The sequence below is a fragment of the Struthio camelus genome, chromosome 1, assembly GCF_040807025.1.
Source record: "Struthio camelus isolate bStrCam1 chromosome 1, bStrCam1.hap1, whole genome shotgun sequence".
Taxonomy (NCBI): Eukaryota; Metazoa; Chordata; class Aves; order Struthioniformes; family Struthionidae; genus Struthio; species Struthio camelus.
The window spans coordinates 58,603,388-58,626,655 of record NC_090942.1 but is presented as its reverse complement, the minus strand read 5'-3'; the positions used below and the strand labels follow the sequence as shown (position 1 = coordinate 58,626,655).

General features: G+C 48.8%; 2 protein-coding genes across 2 annotated transcripts; one reads left to right on the top strand and one right to left on the bottom strand.

The window, feature by feature from the left end:
• Positions 1–492: 492 nt before the first annotated feature.
• On the bottom strand, positions 493–9,907 carry ANKRD54 (ankyrin repeat domain 54). The gene is made up of 8 exons (XM_068942429.1): positions 9,691–9,907; positions 9,218–9,265; positions 6,597–6,695; positions 5,994–6,065; positions 5,559–5,606; positions 5,310–5,434; positions 4,318–4,425; positions 493–2,262 (listed from the first exon to the last, which is right to left on the bottom strand). The coding sequence occupies exons 1-8, from the start codon at positions 9,905–9,907 to the stop codon at positions 2,188–2,190; spliced, it is 792 nt and encodes a 263-aa protein (XP_068798530.1). The 3' UTR covers positions 493–2,187.
• A 143-nt stretch (positions 9,908–10,050) lies between these two features.
• On the top strand, positions 10,051–20,608 carry EIF3L (eukaryotic translation initiation factor 3 subunit L). Its single transcript, XM_068942409.1, has 13 exons — positions 10,051–10,458; positions 10,601–10,649; positions 10,846–11,056; positions 11,623–11,702; positions 11,990–12,051; positions 13,465–13,534; positions 14,203–14,276; positions 15,265–15,436; positions 15,694–15,848; positions 16,683–16,853; positions 17,842–18,339; positions 19,431–19,511; positions 20,355–20,608. The coding sequence occupies exons 1-13, from the start codon at positions 10,426–10,428 to the stop codon at positions 20,391–20,393; spliced, it is 1,695 nt and encodes a 564-aa protein (XP_068798510.1). The 5' UTR covers positions 10,051–10,425; the 3' UTR covers positions 20,394–20,608.
• The last annotated feature ends 2,660 nt before the right edge of the window (positions 20,609–23,268 follow it).

The following is a 23,268-nucleotide window of genomic DNA, read 5'->3' as shown; positions in this document are numbered from 1 at the left end:
CCACCCTGCAAAGTCTCTCTCCTGCCCAGGGGATGTCCTTCTCCAGCACCTCATTCCCCTGCTGCCTCTTCAAAGCATAACAATTTTATTTGGCAATGGGCAAGGTACAAGAATTAGCTGCCTTCTCCCTACCAGCTCCGCACTTATGCTGGAGCACAGACTGGGAAGGCTGTGCTCTCCTCTTTGCAAAACATGTCTTCTGCCAGCTTGAAGTAACCCTGCTGAGATTCTCTTCCCTCTATTTTTACGGTTTCACAGCAACTAACTAGAGTTCAAGTTTGGATTTCTTGGCTGTGGAAGTCAAGGTCAGAAGGTGAGTCAGCAGCTAAGTACCTCAACTTGCAAACAGATTGCTGTTTGAATTCAAACAGCTTGATATTGTCACTTCTAATTTCAGTACCAGGTTTGAGAGTAGCAGCTACCAAGTCTGGTGCTGCACCTGGGGCCTGGAACGTACGTAAAGGAGGAAGAATGAGCTGCTCTGAAATGAGCTAAGGAGTTCAAAAAAGCTGATAGGATTTTATTGAAGGTCGAAATACAAAAAGGTCAGATTGTCTCCCACCTGCTCAGTATTCTTCCCATCCAGCATATCATAATGAAATATCAGTATTCACAGCGACAGCTCCAGCCAAACCACAATACTGTTAGTCCCAACCATGGCCTCCCAACACCCCGAGAACCAGCCCATTTAAAGCCTTGCATGTTTCTGATATCTCAGCTTTGAGCTTGGAGGCCAAGTTAAGTCTTTTCCTGGACAAGGATCAGTCTCTAGACAACATGAGGCTAACCGACCTGATGGTCTCTGAAGAATGCTCTGAACCGTGGCTCTTGAAAGCTTAAGCTGAATCCTAAGAATGGGCACTCCAAACCTGCAATTCCCAGACTGTGGGATGGGTATCACTATCAGCACACCAAGTCATTTGAGTGTGGTACACAGATGGGAACTCAGATTGCTACTAGGCATATTCTCGTCATCCTGCTGTCGGTTATGCCCTGCCTACGAGATCCCTGCTCCAAAACTAAGCTGCCTACGTCTTCGTTACTGATCTCAGAGGAGCAGAAGCAAGAGAGTAGCAAAGGCAATTCTCTCATCCTTCACAGCGGCATCACTTCAGGCTTCCAGCAGAGGTCAGAGCTCGTTCCCCAAGCTGAACTTCAGAGCCTGGTACAGCACATCTCCTGACAAGCAAGAAACACTGCACAGGTGTCAGCTCTGGGTTTGGTGCTGCTAAGGCATAAAAGGCCATACATTCTCCTCCATCTCAGCCCACTAATATGGCTGAGTACACAACATCTTCTGTTCCCACTGGACCTCTGACCTGAAACCACCAGTAATGGGAAACAGAAAAGTCAGTTATGGTGGGGTTCCTTGCCAGATGTAGACGTCTGCCTAAATCCGCACTAGGATTAAACCACCCCAAAAACCACATCCTTGCATCAGGGCAGCTATTATCTGCTAACTGTCTACCGGGGTACTTCGCACAAGTATTTCACTGCAGCATTTAAGCACTAACTTGCAGCAGTGATTTAAAAAGTGGGATCAGTGGAAGCTGTTAGTCTAGTGATTAAAAGCTTTGTACTCCATTCGTAACCAGACAAATTGTCTCCCCTCTGACCGTAGGCTCTGGGGAAGGTTAGGATTAAGCCTCTGCCCTTGTTTCTAAAGGCAGTATGTTTGCTCAGCTGCTAGAGCGCAGCATTACGAGTGTGTTATTCCCATAGCACAAACCTTCTATTGTCCAAGGCTTCCACTCCCCACCCTGTGCAACTTAGTACTTACGACGATGGCAAAAGAAGCCTATTCCAAGCAGATCTGTAATCCTGGCCAGCTGCTGAGGGCACTAGTCAGGATGGGTGACCACACATGGCTCCAGCCACCACCTACATTGAGCCGAAGAGCTTAGGAGAAGGGGCATCCTACCCAGCGCCATCTGATAAAAAGAGGAGCAGCTCTTTTTTTCCAAAAGTCTCAGCTGCAGCACTCTATTGTCCAAAGCCCACTGCCAGCCCATGAGGCAGCTGTGGCAGCACCTGCATGGAGAGTCTGCACACCACCCAGAGAGTGGATCTGGCAGGAATGGCCAGTGGCTGCAATGTTCATTCAGCAATCTAGGAAGCAAGCTTCAGCTTCCTCTTTTTCTCTCTAAGGCTTCTCCTTTTGGATCAAGATGATGGTTTGGAAGCCTGTTACCTCTTCTCCATCTTCTGCATCTGCAGGCTGAGCGACGTGAAGCTGGCCAGGAGGTCTGTAACCTCATCCACCTGCCAGAAAAACGAAGTTGGCCATTAGGCAGGGGAAAGTAGTTGTGCAGCTGTCCACCACCAGAGCCTCAACCCCCATATAGCAGAGCCAGCAGGATTACTGACAGTGCTCACAATGAGCTTACGCTAGGACAAGATCACCCCAATCACCCCAGTCTTCAAAAAGGGCAAGAAGGAGGACCCAGGAACTACAGAGCCAGTCAGCCTCACCTCAGTCCCTGGAAAGGTGATGCAACAGCTCATCCTGGAGGCCATCTCTAAGCATTTGGAGGACAAGAAGGGGATCAGGAGTAGTCAGCATGGATTCACCAAAGGGAAATCATGCTTGACCAACCTGATTGCCTTCTATGATAGGACAACTGGCTGGATAGATGAGGGGAGAGCAGTGGATGTTGTCTACCTGGACTTCAGCAACGCTTTTGACACTGTCTCCCATCACATCCTCATAGGCAAGCTGAGGAAGTGTGGGTTGGATGAGTGGACGGTGAGGTGGATTGAGAACTGGCTAGATGGCAGAGTTCAGAGGGTTGTGGTCAGTGGTGCGGAGTCTAGTTGGAGGCCTGTAGCTAGTGGTGTCCCCCAGGGGTCAATGACTTGGATGAAGGGACAGAGTGCCTCCTCAGCAAGTTTTCTGAGGATACAAAACTGGGAGGAGTGGCTGATACACCAGAGGGCTGGGCTGCTATTCAGAAGGATCTCGACAGGCTGGAGAGATGGGCGGAGAGGAACCTCCTGAAGTTCAATAAAGGCAAGTGCAAAGTCCTGTACCTTGGGAGGAATAACCCCATGCACCAGTATAAGTTAGGGGTTGACCTGCTGGAAAGCAGCTCTGCCGAGAAGGACCTGGGAGTCCTGGTGGACAACAAGTTGACCATGAGCCAGCAACGTGCCCTTGTGGCCAAGAAGGCCTGGGCTGCATTGGGAAGAGCATTGCCAGCAGGTCGAGGGAGGTGATCCTCCCCCTCTACTCAGTCCTGGTGAGGCCTCATCTGGAGCACTGTGTCCAGTTTTGGGCTCCCCAGTGCAAGAGAGACATGGCACTGCTAGAGAGAGTCCAGCAAAGGGCTACAAAGATGATGAGGGGGCTGGAGCATCTCTCCTCTGAAGAAAGGTTGAGAGAGCTGGGGCTGTGTAGCCTGGAGAAGAGAAGGCTCAGGGGGGATCTGATCAATGTGTACAAGTATCTGAAGGGAGGCTGTCAAGAGGATGGGGCCAGACTCTTCTTAATGGTGCCCAACGACAGGACGAGAGGCAATGGGCACAAAGCAAAACACAGGAAGTGCCGCCTGAACATCCGGAAAGACTTCTTTCCTGGGAGGGTGACTGAGCACTGGAACAGGTTGCCCAGAGAGGTTGTGGAGTCTCCTTCCCTGGAGATATTCAAAAGCTGTCTGCACATAATCCTGGGCAACGTGCTCTAGGCGACCATCCTTGAGCAGGGGGGTTGGACTAGATGAGCTCCAGAGGTCCCTTCCAATCTCAACCATTCTGCGATTCTGTGAAGATCCCTTCATTCTACAATCACGTAGGAGGGCTCCTGTCCTCCTGCTCAAGCAGGTCCTGATCTGAAGGCAAGGGAAGCTTCCCCCCCTTCCTCAGAATGTCAGTGCTTGACCTCCACCTTACACAACCTAGTCAGACCTTAAAATAGAAACATGCTGCTGCATTACGCAGAACTTAACACTGGTATCAAGGCTGCTTCCTCTCAGCCTGTTATTGAGGGCCAACCTTGCGTAGCAAAAACCAGGCCAGATTCCAATGGCCCTGCAATCCTGGGGCTGTGCTGCTTCCTGGCCTTGAAATGCCTGAGCCTCCTCCCCTTTGATCTCCAGCTTCTCCGCTGAGCATACTACCCACAGTGATGCTCTCCACATTCTGAATTCCAGCCCAAAGGAGTACCACAAGTCATCACATAACTTGGCTGCTTTAGCCCATGTGAGCAAGAACACATCCATAAGTTTGTCTTCAATGTCACCTTGCTCAAGCAGTTGAATTCTCCTGAATACAAAAGCCACAACACAAGTAGGGGAGTCATAGTAACTCAGTGCTGCCTACCTGCTCCTTTGTGCTGGTCATCTGTAACTTGGAGCAGAGGTCATCCAGCTGTTCCTTTTGCTCATGCCTCCCCAGACGCTCCAGGTATTCCCTCAACATCTGGATAATCTGGAACAAACAGGCATTAAAGGGCAAACATCAGACAGCTGTACCAGGGCGCGATGTTTCTACGAAAGCAGCAGCCAAACTACTGCCAAACACAGCCTGGTGGTGTGGCTGAGTACATGACCCCAAGAGAAGAACGTGTGCAAAGCAAGTGGCCAGCACCACTGGCGGCAGCAGAGCCAGTGAGTCACCAGAAGAGCTGATCAGCCGCAAACAGACTGGTCATGATCCTGTGTCTGGTTCAAGAACGGGTAAGAGAGACAAGCCTAGCTGGTGAAGCACAAGTTTTAGGATTGCCTTGAAAGCACCAGGCTTTTCTTCATGGCCAGCTAGCTTCTCTCACTGTCAGTAGCAGGGATTTCCTGCTCCATCCGGATCTGCTTCTGCTCTAAGGATGGAAATCAGACAGATGGCTCCTAGAGTGAGGCCCACACCTTGTGCATTTGTGATGCAGCACCACAGCCTGCTCCCATACTAGAAAGAACAGGGCAGCCTGCCCTGGGATTGGGCAGCCGGGAATGCCCCAGGAAGCATGTGTCCCCACTGGAACACATAACTACAACTTCATGCTGCCGTCCCTCTCCTGTCACAAGCAGTCTGTCTTACACGGTGGTTGAAGAAACAGTGGTCCGTAACAGCCTGAGAAGAAAGACATTCAATGCATCCTTGGCCTACCGTGGCCAAGAGAGGTCCTGCAAAAATTCAAAGTAGTGGTTGGAAAAAGAGAGGGTCTCTGAAAACAGAAGGAAAAAGTCAAGCTTTCCCCAAGGCAGCTAAAAGCCTAGGGACAGGTATTTAAAACAGCTGCTAAACACTAATTGACCTAAAGGGTGCAGGAGTTTGCCAGCAGCTGCACCACCTTAGCAGAACATGAGTGTTTCTTTTACCTGTTTCACTTCAAGACGTACAGCCTCCAGGCTGTGGGAGAGTCCTTCCTGCAGGATGTTAAGCTTTGATTTAGCCAGGTGCAGCGGGGTTCTGCCAGCTCGATCCAAGGCATCAACTCTGGCCCCTGAAAATGCATGAGCAAGGCAAAGAAAGAGAAGTCTGTCTAAAAGACTTAGCGTCCCTGGGGAATACCAACAGGGGCAGGGCCGGGAAGGGACAGGCCATAATCGTTAAAGAGGAAGTGTTACCTCCGCGCAGCAGCGTGGTGATGACAGGAACATGGTTCGTGCAGGCAGCTGGGGAGGGAAAACACAAGACACAACTCAGAGCGGTGCTAGCCCAAAACAAAGGAGTTTCTGCTCCAATGTGAAGTCGCAAAGGGCTCTTTGTCATGGGAAAGAGGAACAGCTCAACTGCTAAGGGTAACCCTGTGGGCTCAAGCCTGGGTACTCTCTCTGGAACAGGTTTATTGTTCCTTGGGGCTGGCAGAGGGAGGGAAACGGATTTTCCCTAACTCTGACCCTTAACCCTTCACGAGGAGTAAAGCTAATTAAATCCAAAGAGCCTCGCCTAAGTCTTTAAAGCTGGGGGTGGACGATGGAAGGAAAGGACGATGCAGAGGAAGGAAACAGCAGGGCAGTGTTCGCCTTTGTGCATGCAAAGCTCACCTGCATGGCACTTACCCAAATGTAAGGGAGTGTTTCCCAGTCCATCTCTCTGATTTGGGTCAGCCCCATGGTCCAGAAGCAATTGCACTGGAAACAATGACACAGAGCCATGACAGTTCCTTCCCTTTGCCCAACAGGTCAGGGCCCACAGGCTGCAGTCCCTGATACCCACACCTCAGTGGTGTAAGAAGCCTTGTTTGGCAGCGCACAACTGTGCCACAGGTCCACATAGCAGCCAGCAGGCTGCACCAGGGATGCTTCTATTCAACTTAACAGCTTCCTCCCACAGACAAGGAACAGAGGTTTGGGCAGAAAATACAGAAGAAAATAGGACATATCTAGGAAGTACCATTGCCACTGGGCTCCCTGAGTGGAGGAACTGGTACTGAGGACATCCTTCCTTCTACACCAGTACAGCCCTAGAGCTGGAAGCTGAGGCTGTTCCCACCTCAGCAGCAGGACTTGATGAGTCCCAGAGCTGGGACTCATCACAGCTGGGAGCTTTATCACAGAAGACAAGGAATATAGCACTGTCACATGCTGAATCAAAATAAAGCATTTTGTCTGAAATCTCTGCCATGGAGAAGTCGTATCACAGATCACACCCTCCCCACTCACCAATGTGATCATTGCCATTGCAGGAGGCAAAGTGCAGGGCCGTCCGGCCTTTGTCGTCCGCAGCACAGGGGTCAGTTCCATCCTCCAAGAGTTGCTGCACTGACAGCACCAAAGAAAAGAGGAAAGCATGTAAGTTGAAGGAGCACCTAATTAGAAAGGGGTGATGCTACCGCTCATCTGCACATATATACATACTCTGCCAGCTGTCAAGCAACTCAACTTGAGCCAGCTCCTGCAGGCATCCTGCCTGAGCAAAACCAGCCTGGACAACGTACTACTCTCCACCATCAGTGGGACCCTGTTACAGCTCTCATCAGCTTGCACACACTACAATAAAACACAAGCCAACAGCTGTAACGGCTAAGGCTGAAGATCTATCTAACCAAGCATTCAGGCTCCAAGAACAATCAGTAGCAAACGTCTACAGAAGAGGATAAGAAGAGTGCATGCATGTGGGGCTATCTCTCACAGCCTTTAGTCATCTGCATCTCAGGCACTTCCCAAGACAGAATTAAAATTCTGTACTTAACAGCCCTCAACAGCTTTTCTCCTTGTATTTTTCTGTGTAAACTTTTTACATCGATGCGTACCTCTGGTGAGGAGGTACAGTGTAACTCCATCCTGTGAGAAAAACCACCTCCTCTTGTCTGTTTTGAATATGCCACTTCCTGGTTTCATCTGAAACCCCAAGGGTTTTTTTTTTCCATAATGGTGACTACTGAGTGGGAGGCAGGCAGGTGAGTATACTGACCTGCAAATAGCAGTGCAAACATTTCCAGGGGAACGAGCTATTCAAGTGAGCCAGTGAACAGCCCGACTAGCCCTGTCTAGAACCTCTAGCATCACTGTCGCTCATTTGTTCCCCCGATCTTCCACCCAGCTGCTTCTTCAATGCCACCATGAGCCATGCTTGTAATCAGAGCTGCCTCTCTTTCTCAGATAAGAAGGAAAAACCTGCTTGTGCAAAGGCAGAGGAACCAGTGTGGCTCTCTAGCATTGGATATTACAGAGGCAAAGAGACTAGTAAGGTCTGAAAAGCTCAGGGACTTTCATATAACTAAGAGTAGCATCTACACCAACATGTGCAAGGGCAACTGTAAGGGCTATTGTTCCTGATGTTTTGAGATTATCCTGATATGGCAATCAGTGTGCAAAGTAAAGTTCTTCCTGTAGCTGTCAAAAATACTGACGGATTTGCTATATTTTGAGATCTTTATAGCATATCCAGTAGCAGTCAGAGCTGGCCAGTGTTAGAGAGAGATACTAGATAGCTCAGACAACTGAAAGTTACCATTCTCCTTAGTTTCCAGAGCTGGAATCACGGTCACATTTGAATTTCTTCCTCTATGCCTACAGCAAGGATCATCTTTAAATGTCGTATGGAAGTGAAAGTAACATCTGAAAAGATGGAAGTGGCTTAAAGGGGAAGTTTGATACCCTAGACAGAAGACAGGGATAGAGACTGACAGTCCCACCAGAGGGAACCATTAATGGGGAACGCTTTACTCAGTCTTTCCCTGAAATCAGCAGGAAACGACATGACCTCTCCCACCCTCACCAACTTAGTAGTGAAGATTTGGTGTCACTACACAAAAGAACAAAGAGTTTTACTTGTCAACGAATAATAAATTCATTATCAAACAATTCTTCAAGTTGTTGAGTAGACAAAACACAGCTGGATTATTAGCAGGGGAATCTGTATATCACAGATCTATCTAAGATGATAGAAACAAAAAATTTCTCTCAGTCTTCCTCTTGACTCAGTGACTGATGCCATGTCATCATGTACTTCCTGTACCGACCAGAGCTCAAAGCTGACTGATCTGTCAGTTCACAAAACAAAGTGTTTGACAGCATGGCTGGCTCTGTGCGTTCTCACTCCTCTTGCCTGTTTTTGTCCCCTCAATACCCCAGCAGAAACAGAGAGGGAAGGTGAGCTGGAGGGTGAAGCATGCCAGACAACCCAAATGTCCTGATATAATAGGAGTTTCTACAAGTCAAATCATTTTCCGATTGGTTTCACAGCAGGAACAGTTAGGCCAGCATAACTAAGGGAACAGCACAGCCCAGGAGGAACAACATAAGAGGCCGACACTATAAGATTATACTGCCACTGAATGCTTTGTATCATAATCCAACTATCTAACGATCTATAATGTAAAAGTCTCACAGAGGCCTTGTCTGAAGCCAGTGTGAGAGGCAAACAAAGAGGCTAGTGCTGATTCTTGTTATGATCTGCTGGGCCACACTATCTCAACATACTGGGTATGGCTTGTAAAACCGTAACTTTCCCTTCTTCCAAAAATAATACTTTTTTGCTGCTTACAGTAGGGTAGAAGTTATATACCAAAAGAGCTAGAATTAAAGTGGAGTGCTAATTTAGGGCAATCAGACAACTAACACTATGAACCAGACACAGCAAAAAAGTGAATGTTACAATCAGCTTCACTCTGCTCAGAGAATGAAACAAGACTCCAAAAACGCTGTTTCTAGATTTGCAGCATCCAAAGTACCATTTCTAAAAACTACCTGTGCCTCTCTCCTCCTCTCCTAAAATAGAGACCTTTGACAAAATTCCTCTTCCAGCACAAAAGGTGGAGTACGATTGGCCGAAGTCTCACCTGTGTCCGAGTCATTGCCATTGGCAGCTTCGCGCAGCCTTTTCAGAGCTAGGGAGAAAAGAAAGCAATTACTGGGAAATGCAGAGGGAAAAGGAGCGCTTCCTTACTGAAACATCCCCGTTTTCTCCTGAGGCTGGCCGTGAGCTTCTCGCTCCTGACAGGACCCCTTGCTACAGGGGTGCCTTCCCAAGCCCCTCAGCATGCAGAGCCCACCTCCTGCCACAGGCCACACACAGGCAACCCGAAGCTTTACCGGCTTCGCACAGGCTCCCTGCCTCCGAGGCTCCGGTTACCGGCCCTAACCGAGCCAACCGGCTCTCGTTACCCCCGCCGAGGCCTGCGGGACAGCACGGCCTCACCCAGGGTGACTCCCTGCCCCTCCGTCCCTAGCGCGGGGCCTTCCCGGGGACCGGGCGGAAGGGGGGGAGGGCCCACCGGGGCGCGGGGGCTGCCCGCCGCCCCCGCTCACCCACCGTGGCTCTCCTTGCCGGTCGGCCCCAGCCTGCGGTGGAGGCGGGCGGCCCTGCGCAGGCGGCGCGCCGGGATCTTGCCCGCGGGCTCCTCCCGCTGCCACAGGACGTGCAAGTAACCGAGAGGGGCGCCGGGCGCCGCCCCCAGCGCCGGCCCGGCCCCCGCCGCCGGCCCCGCGCCGGCCTCCGCCGCGCCTCCGCCGCCGCCGCCGCCCTCCATCCCCCGCGCGGACCAGGACGGGCCAGGCTAGGCCGCGACCAACGGGGGGCGGGGCTCGTCGCTAGAGTAACGGGGCGGGGCACGCAGGCGGCGCCGCTCAGCCAATCGGAGGCGCTGCCCTCCGGAGGGCGCAGGCAATGGGAAGGGAGAAGGGGGTGCGTTGAAGGAAGGTGGGGGGGAGGGAGGCGTAGGCCGTTCAGCGGAAGGGCTGACGGGCAGGCACTCCTTCCAATCAGAGAGAAGGGGCCGGCCTTAGACCGCGCGCAGCTAGGCGGCTGTTTCAGCCAATGGAAGGACGTAGCGGTGCGGCCGCTAGGCGGGGGCGGGGCCGAGGCGGGCGGCCGGGAGCCAGTCCCGGGAGCGCCCAGCGCTCGGCGCTGCCGTTCCGCCCCCTCCTTCCGCCATAGTCGCCCCCGCCCTTTCCGCTTGTCAGCCATTGCCCCGCTCCATCACTTCCGGCCGGGCCCGCGTTGCTGCCCGGAGTCCTTTCCGTGCTGCACCGCCGCCGGCTGCGCGCCATGGCCTACCCCGGGGAGGACTACGACACCGAGGTGGGTGGCCGGCGCGGCCCGGCGGCGGCGGCGGCGGCGGCGGGGGGAGGAGGAGGAGGAGGAGGAGGAGGAGGGGGCCGGCCGACCGACCGACCGACCGGGCTCCCTGCGCTCACTCGCTGCCCTCTCTGTCTGTCCACAGGCCGCCTACGATCCCTACGCCTACTCCAACGACTATGACATGCACACGGGTGAGGACCGGCCCGGTGGCCTGCGTGGGGCCTCGGCCCGCGCTTCCCCGCGGGGCACCGGGCCCGCTGGCGCTCCGTAGCGCGCCCAGGCCCCGGCTGCGCCTCCTGGCTGCGAGGGGAGGCCGCGGGCCCGGCGGCGGCGAGGGGCTGGGCCGGGCCGGGCAGCTGCCACCTCACTGCTCTTTTCTCCCTTCAGGAGATCCGAAGCAGGACTTGGCCTACGAGCGCCAGTACGAGCAGCAGACCTACCAGGTGATCCCCGAAGTGATCAAGAACTTCATTCAGTATTTTCACAAAACTGTGTCGGATCTCATCGACCAGAAGGTGTACGAGCTCCAGGCCAGCCGCGTTTCCAGCGACGTCATTGACCAGAAGGTGTATGAGATCCAGGATATCTATGAGAACAGGTGCGAAGCCATCCTTCGCACAGGAGGGTTACTCTTTAAATTGTGACAAGAGTTAATTTGCTCTTCAAGGGAGTGCTGACAAGTTGTTTTGACCCAACCAAAATACAGCCTGAGCTTTGATTTGATCCTGAGAAAGAGTAGGTGCTTCTAGGCCATTACTCTAACGTAAATCTAGGTGAGTAGTGACCTGTCTAAAAGAGAATATCAGTCCTCTTCCTAAGGGGCAGGCTGCAGAAAGTGACCCCAGTAGCACTAATTAGCCAGTTTTCAGGAAGCCTTGGAGTGGCATTGTTATATCTGTTTTCTACACCTACTGCCCCTCCTGCTTGTGTCTGTGTTACCTTACCATAAAGGGTACGTGGGAGTAACGTATGTAACAGTTCTGTGCTTCAGGGATAAACTAAAGGCTTTAGCTGCTTAGTTTGTCGTTCTCGTTCTTTGCTTCAACGCTGGCCTTACTAAAAGGGGATGGTGTTCTTTTACTTTCATCAAGTCCTCCATGTTGTGATCTCCATCTCACTGACACTGAGAAATGATTTCTAATACCACATGTGTCTGTCTTGCAGCTGGACAAAGCTGACCGAAAGGTTTTTTAAGAATACCCCGTGGCCAGAGGCAGAGGCCATTGCCCCACAGGTTGGAAACGGTAAATATTTCTTTTCCTTTCTTTGTACTTTTTGAAGGAAGGAGAAACATAAATGCATTTGATAAATGAGAGAGCAAGCGTACAATGTTGCTGCTTCCTGAGCCGGGCATCTTTGTTACTGTGGCAACTTCTTAAAAAGATGCCTGGCAAGAAGTCAGAACTGAAAGGAGTGTCCTTTCATGCCTCCTTTTCTTATTGTGGCAACAAGAATACCACTAGCGTATTTGAGATATCCAGTTGCCTAGGCCTTATCCTTTGCTAACATCCACTTCTGTCATATTTTTCAGATGCTGTTTTCCTGATCCTATACAAGGAGCTGTATTATAGACACATCTACGCCAAAGTCAGCGTGAGTGTTTGTCTTGTGTCTACCTCTTGGTTATATGCTGCCTTCTCTTCATCATAAAACTTGCCAAACCTTGCTGCTACTGCAGCATCAGTGGTTCCATAGCTTTTGCAAAACAAGATTGGATGTGCTAATGAGCTATATTGTCAAGTTGTTTGTAGAGAAGCTTTTTGTTAATTTAGTAAGGATTCATTGATTATTGAAAAGCAAGAGAACTGTCTTTCTGAGGCTTGTTATGTGTCTGCTCAAGCTTGGCTGTAAAGCATGTAAAGTCTTCCATGGCAGCTTGCATGAATAAGAAAAGCTGGTGTGTGTTTTGAGGCGGCTACTATATGAAAGTTTTATGTTGCTAACACCAAATGTTGTGGTTAGTGAGACAGGGAAGAAACAAGCATTGGAAGGTAAGTGGATTGTCCTCTTAATAGAGCTGTAGTTGCAAGACCTGTAGATCAGATTTTGTATGTTGGTTTGTGGCTCTTTATTTGTTCTCCAAAGTAGCAGGTGGGTGAGAGGAGGTGCCACAAGAGGTAGTTACGTTATTTGTGAGTAAAAAAACACATGAGTTCAGTGTGCCTTTTGGAGAAGGAAGCGTGAGCACCCTAAAAGAAACAGGAAGAATAATGGTATTTAATGTTTTTTAAAAAAAAAAAAACAAATTTAAAAAATATTTTTGTTAAGCTATTTTGAAGTCAAGGGGAAAATCAAAGTAATTCATGGTTGTTTGAGGAAAGAAGCTGAACAGGTGTGTGATGTATGGGTTTGATGAGTAATAACTGCAGTTTTGGTGTGGACCAGAGGGTGAAGAAGCGGGGACTTTAAATTAAAGGCTGCTGTATTAACCTGAGCGTAAGCGAGGCTTTTATAGGAGAGACTGGATTCTGGAGCTGCGCTGTTAGTGGTTCTCAGACTGCCCTTGGGTGTTTCCAGGTGAAAAAAGGAAGATGACTCAGGAAAGAGCGATTCCTTAACAAGTTTATTTGTCTTTCACAGTGTTTAGAACTATTGTCTAGATGCAGAATTGTCAAGATTTGTTAAGGCCTCTCATGATGGGAGAAGGAGTTACCTTCCAGAAAACTGTGGAAGGTAATATGAAGTTCTTGATTCTGGACAGCAGCAAGGAGGACAAGAAAAGCCAAGGCATCCCCATTCATAGGAGGCTTGAATACTTGGTTGTATTAGGAGGAGCTGCCTGCACATGGGAAGTCGGGTCTTTTATACTGGAGACAAGAGCGATATAATCTCAGGTTTTCTGGGTGGTGCTTGTGGGCCTGGTTGAATATCAAGGTATTGGCCCTAACGTTACTGGAGGAGAACCTCTGCTGATGTGACTGTTGTCTGTCCTTCATATGCTGTTGCTCATGAATTCATTTCTGCTATGTTTGAAACTAGACAGATTGTACTGACTTCTCATTGCAGGGGGGGCCCACTCTGGAGCAGAGATTTGAGTCCTATTACAACTATTGCAATCTCTTCAACTACATCCTCAGTGAGTCGCTGCAATTCATTTCTAGTTTGTGAATTTTGGAGAGGAAGAGTGTATAGGATGGAGGGGGGGGTTGAAAAAGAACAACTGGAACATGTTCATTTATAGATTGTACAGGCGGAAGAAGTCTGTGAGCTTTCTGTATGTTTGAGATTGTTGAAGAAAGGCCACTTAACGTCTGTGCTTCTAAAATCACAAAAAAATCCAAATACTTCCAGTACTTTCTGGCATACTTTTAAAAAATAAACTTATTTAACATCCTGTCTTGATGAAGGTTGGCAAAAGGAAACGATTTACTTATCTTTAAAAAACAAAATGAGGCTGTAAGTCAGGAAAAACCTGCTGCAGTATTTCACAGCTATTTACCGTTGCTGACTCCCCTTGAGACAGATTTAAATGTTGTTGGCTTCCTGCCGCTCTTCTCACAGAGAATGAATGAGTGAAGATAACCCTTTAGAATCTGTGTGCAGCTTCTGAGAGTCACTGCTGCCGAGTAGTCCCACTCCAGAGATTTTCCCCCTACGCTCATATGCTTTAAAAATGAAGGCAGCTGAGGTAGCCAGAGCTACATATCACCTCCCTGCCAGAGGCTTCATCCATCTGATGCCTGCCACTGTTATTCTTGCTCAGGGTGTTAGGCCTCTCATCTATTATTTATGTATCTTCTACAGATGCTGACGGCCCAGCTCCTCTGGAACTGCCCAACCAGTGGCTCTGGGATATCATTGATGAATTCATATACCAGGTATATGACTGTATGACTAGGCCATTTTGGGGTGGTCTTGCCTCTGATAGTGCTATTAAATTTTCCATTTTCCCCCCTCTCTGTGATCCTTGTAGCTAAGATATCATTGCAGGTGGATAAACTTTTGATGGGCACTGTTATTAGTGGGTCACCAAGTAGCTGAAGTCGTTGTAGATTTGCAGTTTTTTAAGTTACTGGGAGCTGTTTGAGGAGCCCTGGGCCGCTATTGACGTTTTTATTTCAGTTTTTGTATAGTGGATTTTTTTTTAAACTCACCTTCATTTCTGCATGATTTTTGCAAAGCAGCCTGACTGAAATCTGCTATAATCAAAAAGACCTTATTAAGATACTGGTTCACACTAGTTGTATTGTGTTCTACGGTTTTACTCTAGCTTTATATTTCTTAGTCGCTAGGGCCTTTATGCTTACACTGAGAGATTACTGCCCTGTTTTGAAATAATCTGCGGTCTGAGATCTTGATGTTAGGAAACATTTTTCCACTTACTGTTCCAAGTGCAGTAATTCAGATCTTAAATGTTACTGTTCTTCTGTATAACTTTTATCGCAGAGGCGCCTGGAATTCCTCACAGTATCTCAAGCGCTGTCTTCTCAAGCTTATGTAGAAAGAGATCTGTGCGTATACAGATGCATCATGTTTACTTGATGACTGTCTTTGCTGCCTCTTCAGACAGCAAATTTATGCCTAGTTGCGTGTCCTACTTGTCTAGAGATCTTTCACATCTTGGTTCTGTTCCTTGGCCTTTTCCCTCAGGTTGTCTCTGCACTTTATTAATTTTTCCCTAGCCACTTTAGTGCTGGTCTATTTGCCTTCTTGATTGCCAGGTGATCTCAAATAAAACTCTCCTTGATGTGACCTGCAGTTTGTTGTACTGCATTTGCGTGATCAACTTATGAGCCTGGTGCACTTAGATGAACGTTTCCATGCTAGCTTCTCATCGGCAAATGTCTCCTTTTCTTTTTCTCGTAGTTTCAGTCCTTCAGCCAGTACCGCTGCAAGACAGCTAAGAAGTCTGAAGAAGAAATTGATTTCCTTCGTTCCAACCCCAAGATCTGGAACGTCCACAGTGTCCTTAATGTGCTGCACTCTCTGGTGGACAAATCCAATATCAACCGACAGCTAGAGGTCTATACTAGTGGAGGTGAGCTAGCTGGGTGATACCAGGCCAGACTGGTGTCCGTTCTGCTTTGCTTTGATTTGACTGAGCTCTGACTTTCTCTGGGAGCTGGATCAAACCCTTAGAGGATGTGTTGTTGGGAAGAGGGTTATCTTGGCTTTATTATTTGAGATATGTTGGTGATTACCCTTGAGGTCTTGCTCCCTTTGCCTGTGAGCACAGTGGTATTGGGAGGGGAGCTTGTTCCTTCGGAGGAGAGCATCATGGTTCTTTATTTCTAGGTGATCCCGAAAGTGTGGCTGGAGAATATGGTCGCCACTCCCTCTACAAGATGTTGGGTTATTTCAGTCTGGTTGGCCTGCTGCGTCTGCACTCTCTGCTGGGGGATTACTACCAAGCTATCAAGGTTCTGGAGAACATCGAGCTTAACAAGAAGGTAGTACGACATGTCATAAAACCTTCCGTTGCAGTTTCTCTCGTGCCTTTGTTCAAATATGCTTCTGAAAGATTGAGTCTTCCAACTGATGAGCTGTTTTTAGTTGTTGTAGGTGTAAGGCACTTGTTTGTAGGAGGAGCTGGAAGAAGTGTTTAGTTCCAGTCTCATGCATGTTGAGCACAGCTGGAGCTTTGACGCTTAAAATCAAGCCACATGATGGCTTGTTGCAGTGCCTGTTGCTCTTCTAGCACATATGGCTAACCTTATAGGAGGTTTGTTTGCAGGAGGCAGCTTTCTTATGGGGGATATTATTTGAACCGTAAGTGATAACCCCCTACCAGCTGGATACATTGTTCCCATCTTAGTTAATGGCTCCTTGCTTTATTCTTGACCCTTTTGTTCTCACTATGTCCACTCTCATTTTAAAAGTGTTCTCCCTAGAGTTGGGTGACTTGTGCTAATAGTGGCTATCAAAAGTCCAGCTGCAACACGGGTTGGCACAGATCTACCTATGCGGTGTCTGGCACAGGGCACGAACTGAAATAGAGGGAAAGGGGAGCAAGACTGAGCAAAGCAATATTAGGCACAGTGCAGAAGTCCCGTGCTTGCAGGAAGCTAGAACTGGAAAACATAGGAATTGGGATGATTGACTACACAGTAAGGAAGCTGTTGCAGGGAAGGGTGGGAGGTGAGATATTCTGCAGTGATCCTCTCCTTTCTGTATGTGGGACTGGAATGGATGCAGAGGCAGCTGGCTTCTGGGTAACGAGTTGTTCAGGTCAAAAGTGATCATCTCCCCTCTAACATAGCGTTGTTAACGTCCGTCCTTCTCAGAGCATGTACTCTCGGGTGCCTGAGTGCCAGGTGACCACCTACTACTACGTGGGTTTTGCATACCTTATGATGCGGCGTTACCAGGATGCTATCCGTGTCTTTGCCAACATCCTCCTTTACATCCAGAGGACCAAGAGCATGTTTCAGAGGACGACCTACAAGTATGAGATGGTAAGAGCTAGAAAAGGCTTAGGCCTCCCAGAAAGAAAGGCTGCTGCCTTCTTTCCTGTCTCTCCTCTGTGACCTAATAACCTACATCTAATAGTCCACCCTTATCTTCCTGGACTGTGCTGCTGATGGTGACTTGGGGTCCTATGACCTCCTTTGCCATGGGTGGCAATATCTTTTCCTGGCTGTTTTACTAGTTCCTTTGGTTGTTACACACATGCTCATTTGCTCCTGCTCCATCTGGGCTTTCACTCGGGGCAACTCTGTTAATGAATATCAGCTGCCAGTGATCTGGTCAACGTTTCTTCAGACTCGGTCCAAGTCCAGTCCTGCATTTCAGCCTAATTCCATTGTCAGATGCTTCACAGACTGCTTAAACTCGGCGTGACTAAAACAGAGCTCCTCTCTTTCTACCTAAGCTGTCTCTGATGTCCGTTTGCCCTCTGCTGCTGCTGTCTCCTTTTCATCCTTATAATTCATTTCTAACTCCTTGCATAGCCAAATCCTGCAGTTCCTAATTCCATGACACTTCAAAAATTTCATATGTCCGTTTTAGCCATTCCGCTGTCTGTTTCATCCCGCACTCAAATTCTCTTAGTCTTCTCAGTGGCCTCCCTGATAACTGTTCCTTGCCGAGTCTGTTTAGGACGTGGCTGTTAAATTGTCTGCCTTCCCTACATCTAATCCTCTGCCGTTTCTTGCACTGAAGCAGTCTAACCTGCTTCTGCCCTTCCAGATTCTATATGGCTCTGGATTCATTCATTCCACTGTCCTTCCCTCTTCTCTCACCGCCTTTTTCACTGACGATAGCCTTGATACTAGTTAATCTGCTTTGGCCAGTGCTGTTTCTTTACGTTGTCTCCCTTGAGCATCGGGACTGTCAGTGCTCTGGGTAAAGGGTCTGTCTCTGAAAAATGCGGCTCCCAGCTCTTTCCTGCACCATAAAGCTTGAGCACATTGACTAGTTAACAGGTTCTCCTCTTTGTCTCAGATTAACAAGCAGAACGAGCAGATGCATGCCCTCCTGGCCATCGCTCTCACCATGTACCCCATGCGCATAGATGAAAGCATCCATCTGCAGCTGCGAGAGAAATACGGGGATAAGATGCTGCGCATGCAGAAGGGTGATGCACAAGTCTATGAAGAGCTCTTTAGTTATGCTTGCCCCAAGTTCCTCTCTCCTGTGGTGCCCAACTATGACAACGTGCACCCCAACTACCACAAGGAGCCCTTCCTGCAGCAGCTCAAGGTCTTTGCTGATGAGGTTCAGCAGCAGGCCCAGCTCTCCACCATCCGCAGCTTCCTCAAACTCTACACCACCATGCCTGTGGCCAAGCTGGCTGGCTTCTTGGATCTCACGGAGCAGGAGTTTCGCATCCAGCTGCTTGTTTTCAAGCACAAGATGAAGAACCTGGTGTGGACCAGTGGCATCTCTGCCCTGGATGGGGAGTTTCAGTCTGCCTCTGAGGTAGACTTCTATATTGACAAGGTTAGTATCTGCCCCTTACCAGCCTCTGCCTCCACCCAGGAAGCTCTGGAAGTGGCAACACCAGGTTTGGGTGCAGTCCATGGGAAACATCCCTTCTTTCTTTGCCACGTGAAGGGTTTGGCTGCTCGTGATGATGAAGCTATAGCCCTGTTTAATATGAGCATCAGTGGATGGACAGTGGCGCAGGCAGCTATGACAGTCATTGCACCCAGGAAGAAGGTGGTCCTATATATCTTCCCCAAGGCTGAGGGAGCCATTTGTCTTTCACTGCTCTCAGGAGATAATAGTTGGGTGACAGGTTTTGCTGACAGTGTGTCAGGTGGGATTGTCAGCCTTGTAGGTCTCCGCCACATCTCTCCTTTGTTTGACAAAGGAGGTATCTCAGCTGGCCATGTTGCGGCTCCATTTTTCACTGGAGCAGCATTTAGCCCTGTCTGCTCTTCTAGGAACGTAAACTCAAAATACAGTCCAGTCACCAGTCTGCTCTTAGAGCTTGGGACAGTATAGAAGGCTGCAGGAAAATCACTTAAAATGTTGTTTTTCGCTCTTCAAAGAGGATATCAGCAGCCATTAGGTTCCTTGCTATCTGCTAGACAAGGAGATGCAATTATTCCAGGCTCATGGTCCATAGAGCAGACCTCTTCCAGCAAGGCCTCATTCATGGTTTGACTTCCCTGTTCTCCTGAACAAAACTGACTTGCGACTGACTGACTTGCACTGCAGCCTAGCTCTCCTAGTAGATAGCACTGCTCTTACCTGTTAGTAGAGGGAAGCAGAGTGTGAATCAAGGCTGATGGAGGTTGGCCTAGGGACTGTCAGACTGCTGCAAAGGGGGCTGAACGTAGGTGGAGAGACTAAGAACACGGGAGGTGAATATAGTGTGAATTTGGGACCCATCCCAGGCAAGGGTAAAGGGAAGGCAATCCAAAGGGAACTGAATGAGGTTCCTCTGGGACTAGCACAGGTCAGGCATGTATTTGATGCTGAATCAGGGCTGGAGTTAAGCCCCTTTGGTTGTTCCTGCTTGGCAGGGGTTGCTGTCTCCCTGCTAGCCCTGTCTGCTTCCTGACTTTATGCTGTCCCCTCCACAGGACATGATCCACATTGCAGACACAAAGGTTGCTCGACGCTATGGGGACTTCTTCATCCGCCAGATCCACAAGTTTGAGGAGGTGAGGCCTGGGCAGGAGAACTGTGTAGCTCTGTAGGAGACGTGGGGGAAGCTATGGGCTCTGCAGGGCCTGGAGAAGGAGTGGTGGTGCAAGACAGTCAGCTGTGCAGTGCCTCGTGTGGGCACTGACCAAAGGTGGGAGGTCTAAGTAGCAGCTGGTGGCCTTTGAGGAATGCTAAGTTCTTGCATGAGAGACATTCATCCAGCAGAGCCACGGTGGAAAAGGAGAAGGGTTTTACTGTCTGAGGGTGCTGATAATGGGAGCAAGACTCCGCCCCTTGGTGGGTGAAAAGGGAGGCAACTTTTAACCACCCCCTGGCTGTTGTCCTGCGTCAGGTTCTCTTCCCACACCCTTCTGCTGTGGTCTGTGGCTCCATTGTCCCTAGACAAGGGTGGTGTTCCTATCAGTAATGTGATCGAAATCACATTACTACCCTAATAACTAAGGCTGTAGAAAGTGGCCGTTTCAGGGTGCTCAGCCAGGAAGCGACACGCTGTCACTGCTCTACTCTCCCAGCAGAGGCTGCTGCAGGCCTGAAGCTTCTGCAGCAAAAAACCTGAGGCGTGGGGATGTGAGCAGTACCTAGCTAAAGGCTACCCTGTTATTCTTCCTGTGCGAAATGTTGGTTCCCTCTCCCCAGATCTTCCTCTGCTGTCCTGCGGAGGAGGAGGGAGTTTTACTAGTCCCCCTCCTACCTTGCACACTGTCTGCACCTTCATGAGAGCCCTTTTGTAAATGAGTTAGAGAGGAAGAAGCAGAAGCATTGGAATAAGCCTTTGGGGGGAACAGTACTGTATGTTAATTGTTGTGTATTTTTCTGACTGCTGCTTTATTTAATTACAGCTGAATCGAACCTTGAAGAAGATGGGCCAGAGACCCTAAAACTACGGATGCAGTGATCAGGCTGAGCAGAGAAGTGGCAGGAGAGACACTTCCCTTTGCTGTGAGGGAGGGGAGCTCAGGATTCCAGCGCTTCTGGAATCTCCTATGGCTCTGAAGGTTTTTATACTTAACTAAGCAGACTCATTTGGCTCAATCCATTCTACAAAGGACAAGACATCTAATAAATGAGTAAAGTTTTCCTGGTGAGCGTTCAATATCTGATGTATTCATTTTTTTTTTCCTTTGTGGAAGAATATAATTGCATCTGGAGACATGGGCAGCTAACTGCTGTTGGTTTATGCTCTCTTTGACCTATATTGTTGCAGGTAACAGGGGAACAGATCTGTTTCCATGTTCTGTAAGGCCCTGCACACAATGAACAGGGAAAACTGCAGGACTGATTAGCAGGCAGAATATGAGCAGTTCCACCACATTTCCACAGGATCTGGAGAGAGATGCAAGCCAACGTTATTAACGTGCTTTCTTTTAGCTACTGCCCCACCCTGAATTAAACCTGAGTTGTAGTTGCCACCTTAGAAGGTTGAATTTTTGTCTCCCCTACCACTACTATCACCACTTTTTTTTTTTTTTTTTTTTTTTTTTGCTGCTATTGGAGAGAAATGCTCCAAAGGGGATTGATCCTTTTTTAAAGGAAAGGGAAAGACTTTTTTTAAACATTCAATGCATATTAAGCTTGGTCATCTGATCAGGCCTCCTTGCTGGAGGCTGTGGTTTATTTTAGCATTTGTGATGCCTTTACTTAATGGAGCTTACAGTTTCTCCAGAAACGTCTCCTGAGGGTGTTTTACTTTGTTAAAACCCTTTAAATGGCTTGGGCCTTGAGATGCTAATTTTCCCAACTTTCCAGCCACCTTGGATTCTTCCAGGCAAGATTTGCAGTGCCTTAGAAGTGAAAAAGCAGCTGAAAACTAGCCCTATAAAGGGGAATCAAGGACTTGTAGATATTGGGGGAGAGAGAAGAATGTAAAGAATGAACCACATCTCATCTACTCTCCACACCCTCTCTCCCCTCTCTTTTTGCAGAATGTCTAAATAGTTTAGTGTTTGAGTGGAAGCAACAGGTGCAAGAGAAACCTGTGTGTGTAATAGGAAAGCTACACAAAGCATGCTTCACATACACCATCTGCCTCTTGGTACCCCCCCCCCTTCATTCCTTTCCACTGAGAGAGGGGTCTTGGCAGTCCAGCTTTGCTTCGTATGTGATTCTGTTTAGAAGTCAGGAATAATTAGCCTTTGTTAGATTATATGCCTTGTTTGAATGAGGGTCAAGTTACTAGTGTCCTAGATACTGTTCCAAAGTAAACTGCATTTCCCATCGCAAAGTCCCATTAACTCAAGCGGGCAGGGTACAGATGGCACAGTGAAATTAAATGGGCAACTCCTGTTGGCCTTCTGCCTGCTGCTGTTACTGTTATGCATGCTAGAGAACTCTCTACTTCCAATTTTGAAGGGGTTGAGGCAGCAGTAGAGATTTGGGGCCAAAGCATTAAAGAAATTCAAGGGTGAAATGCCACTGCATTGCAGTAACCTATGGAAGCTGTGTGACCTACCTTTGAGAATTTGGTCCTTTTTGTGTCTGAGTATGTGGATCAACAGCAGCACATATTATAGTTGTCAACAGCACCTCTCCTTCAATTGCTTTCTTATTACCCAAAGCCTAAATCTTTCACAGAACATGGGCTAAGATAGATGTGATATACATCAGAAAAACTACCGGCAGGGCAGTATCTCTGTGATCAGAGTCTAGTTCATAGCATAGCAAATGAATCACAATGTGTTACAGGGATTTAGTCTGTTTTTAATGTCATTGGCATGCTAGGATTATAGACTTTCAGTGCATATATGTAGCACCTTAAACCCTCTAATAGTTATATGCTATTCCAAATATGTGAATATGCTGCTTCTGTTTGTGTCTGTCAGAGTGGCTTCCTGAGGAGGTACACGGACCATCCGCTACCAGTGCAGCTGGTCTGACTGGCTCCGCGCCGTGTTAGGGCCCACTGAAGGTTAACTGACTGGGACTGGCACTTGTGGAACGAAGCCAGGAGGAGCCGCAGCTCTCTCACGGGGCGGAAAGATGGGCTTAGCTAGACTCGGTGCCTGGCACTGGTTGAAGCTGGAGGAATGCAGGGTGTTCAGCAGCATCAGCAGCGCCCCGCTGCCCGAACGGCATTCTGCAGGGAGGAGGGGTGGCTTTGTCGCACCTCCGGCCTTGCCTGCTGGCGCAGGGTTTGGACAAAGACGTGCTTCACCAGGGAAGTTCCCTCAGGCAGTTCTGGTCAAAATAGCTTTAACAGAAGGAACCACAGTACACGTTTTGTGGCTTCGCGTCCCTGACCTGTAGTGGCGAAGGGAGAGTTTCTGTGGGTGTGATTATAGACCCTGGAAAAGACAGTTAAGAAAAATCCTGATTCTGTTCTCCCGTAGGACACATCAGGAAGACTGTCGGGCAGGTTTGGGGATGCTGAGCAGCCAGCACTGTCATTACAACAGCATGACTGATTCCACAATGCTTCCTTCCCTTTCTATGTAGTATCTTTTCTAGCGATTTACTTCACAACTTTGGGCCCTTGGGTGGGGAGGCTGCACAAGCCATTCAGATGTGGTATACACCCCAAAGAGGAATATATTTTTCACTTGTTACAACTCTGGCGCCAGGGAGCAATAGGAAGAAACCGAACAAGGATGGAATAGAGAAGGGAGAGTGCTAAGCATAAGATTTGGTTGGAGAAGGAAATATACAGCCCAAAAAAAAGTGTTGAGAAAAGGAGGATACCTGTTGATTTGGGATCTGCAGCAGTAAGCTCAATGTTTGCTGTGCCTTAGGCAAAGGAATTTCCACGAAGTGGAAATG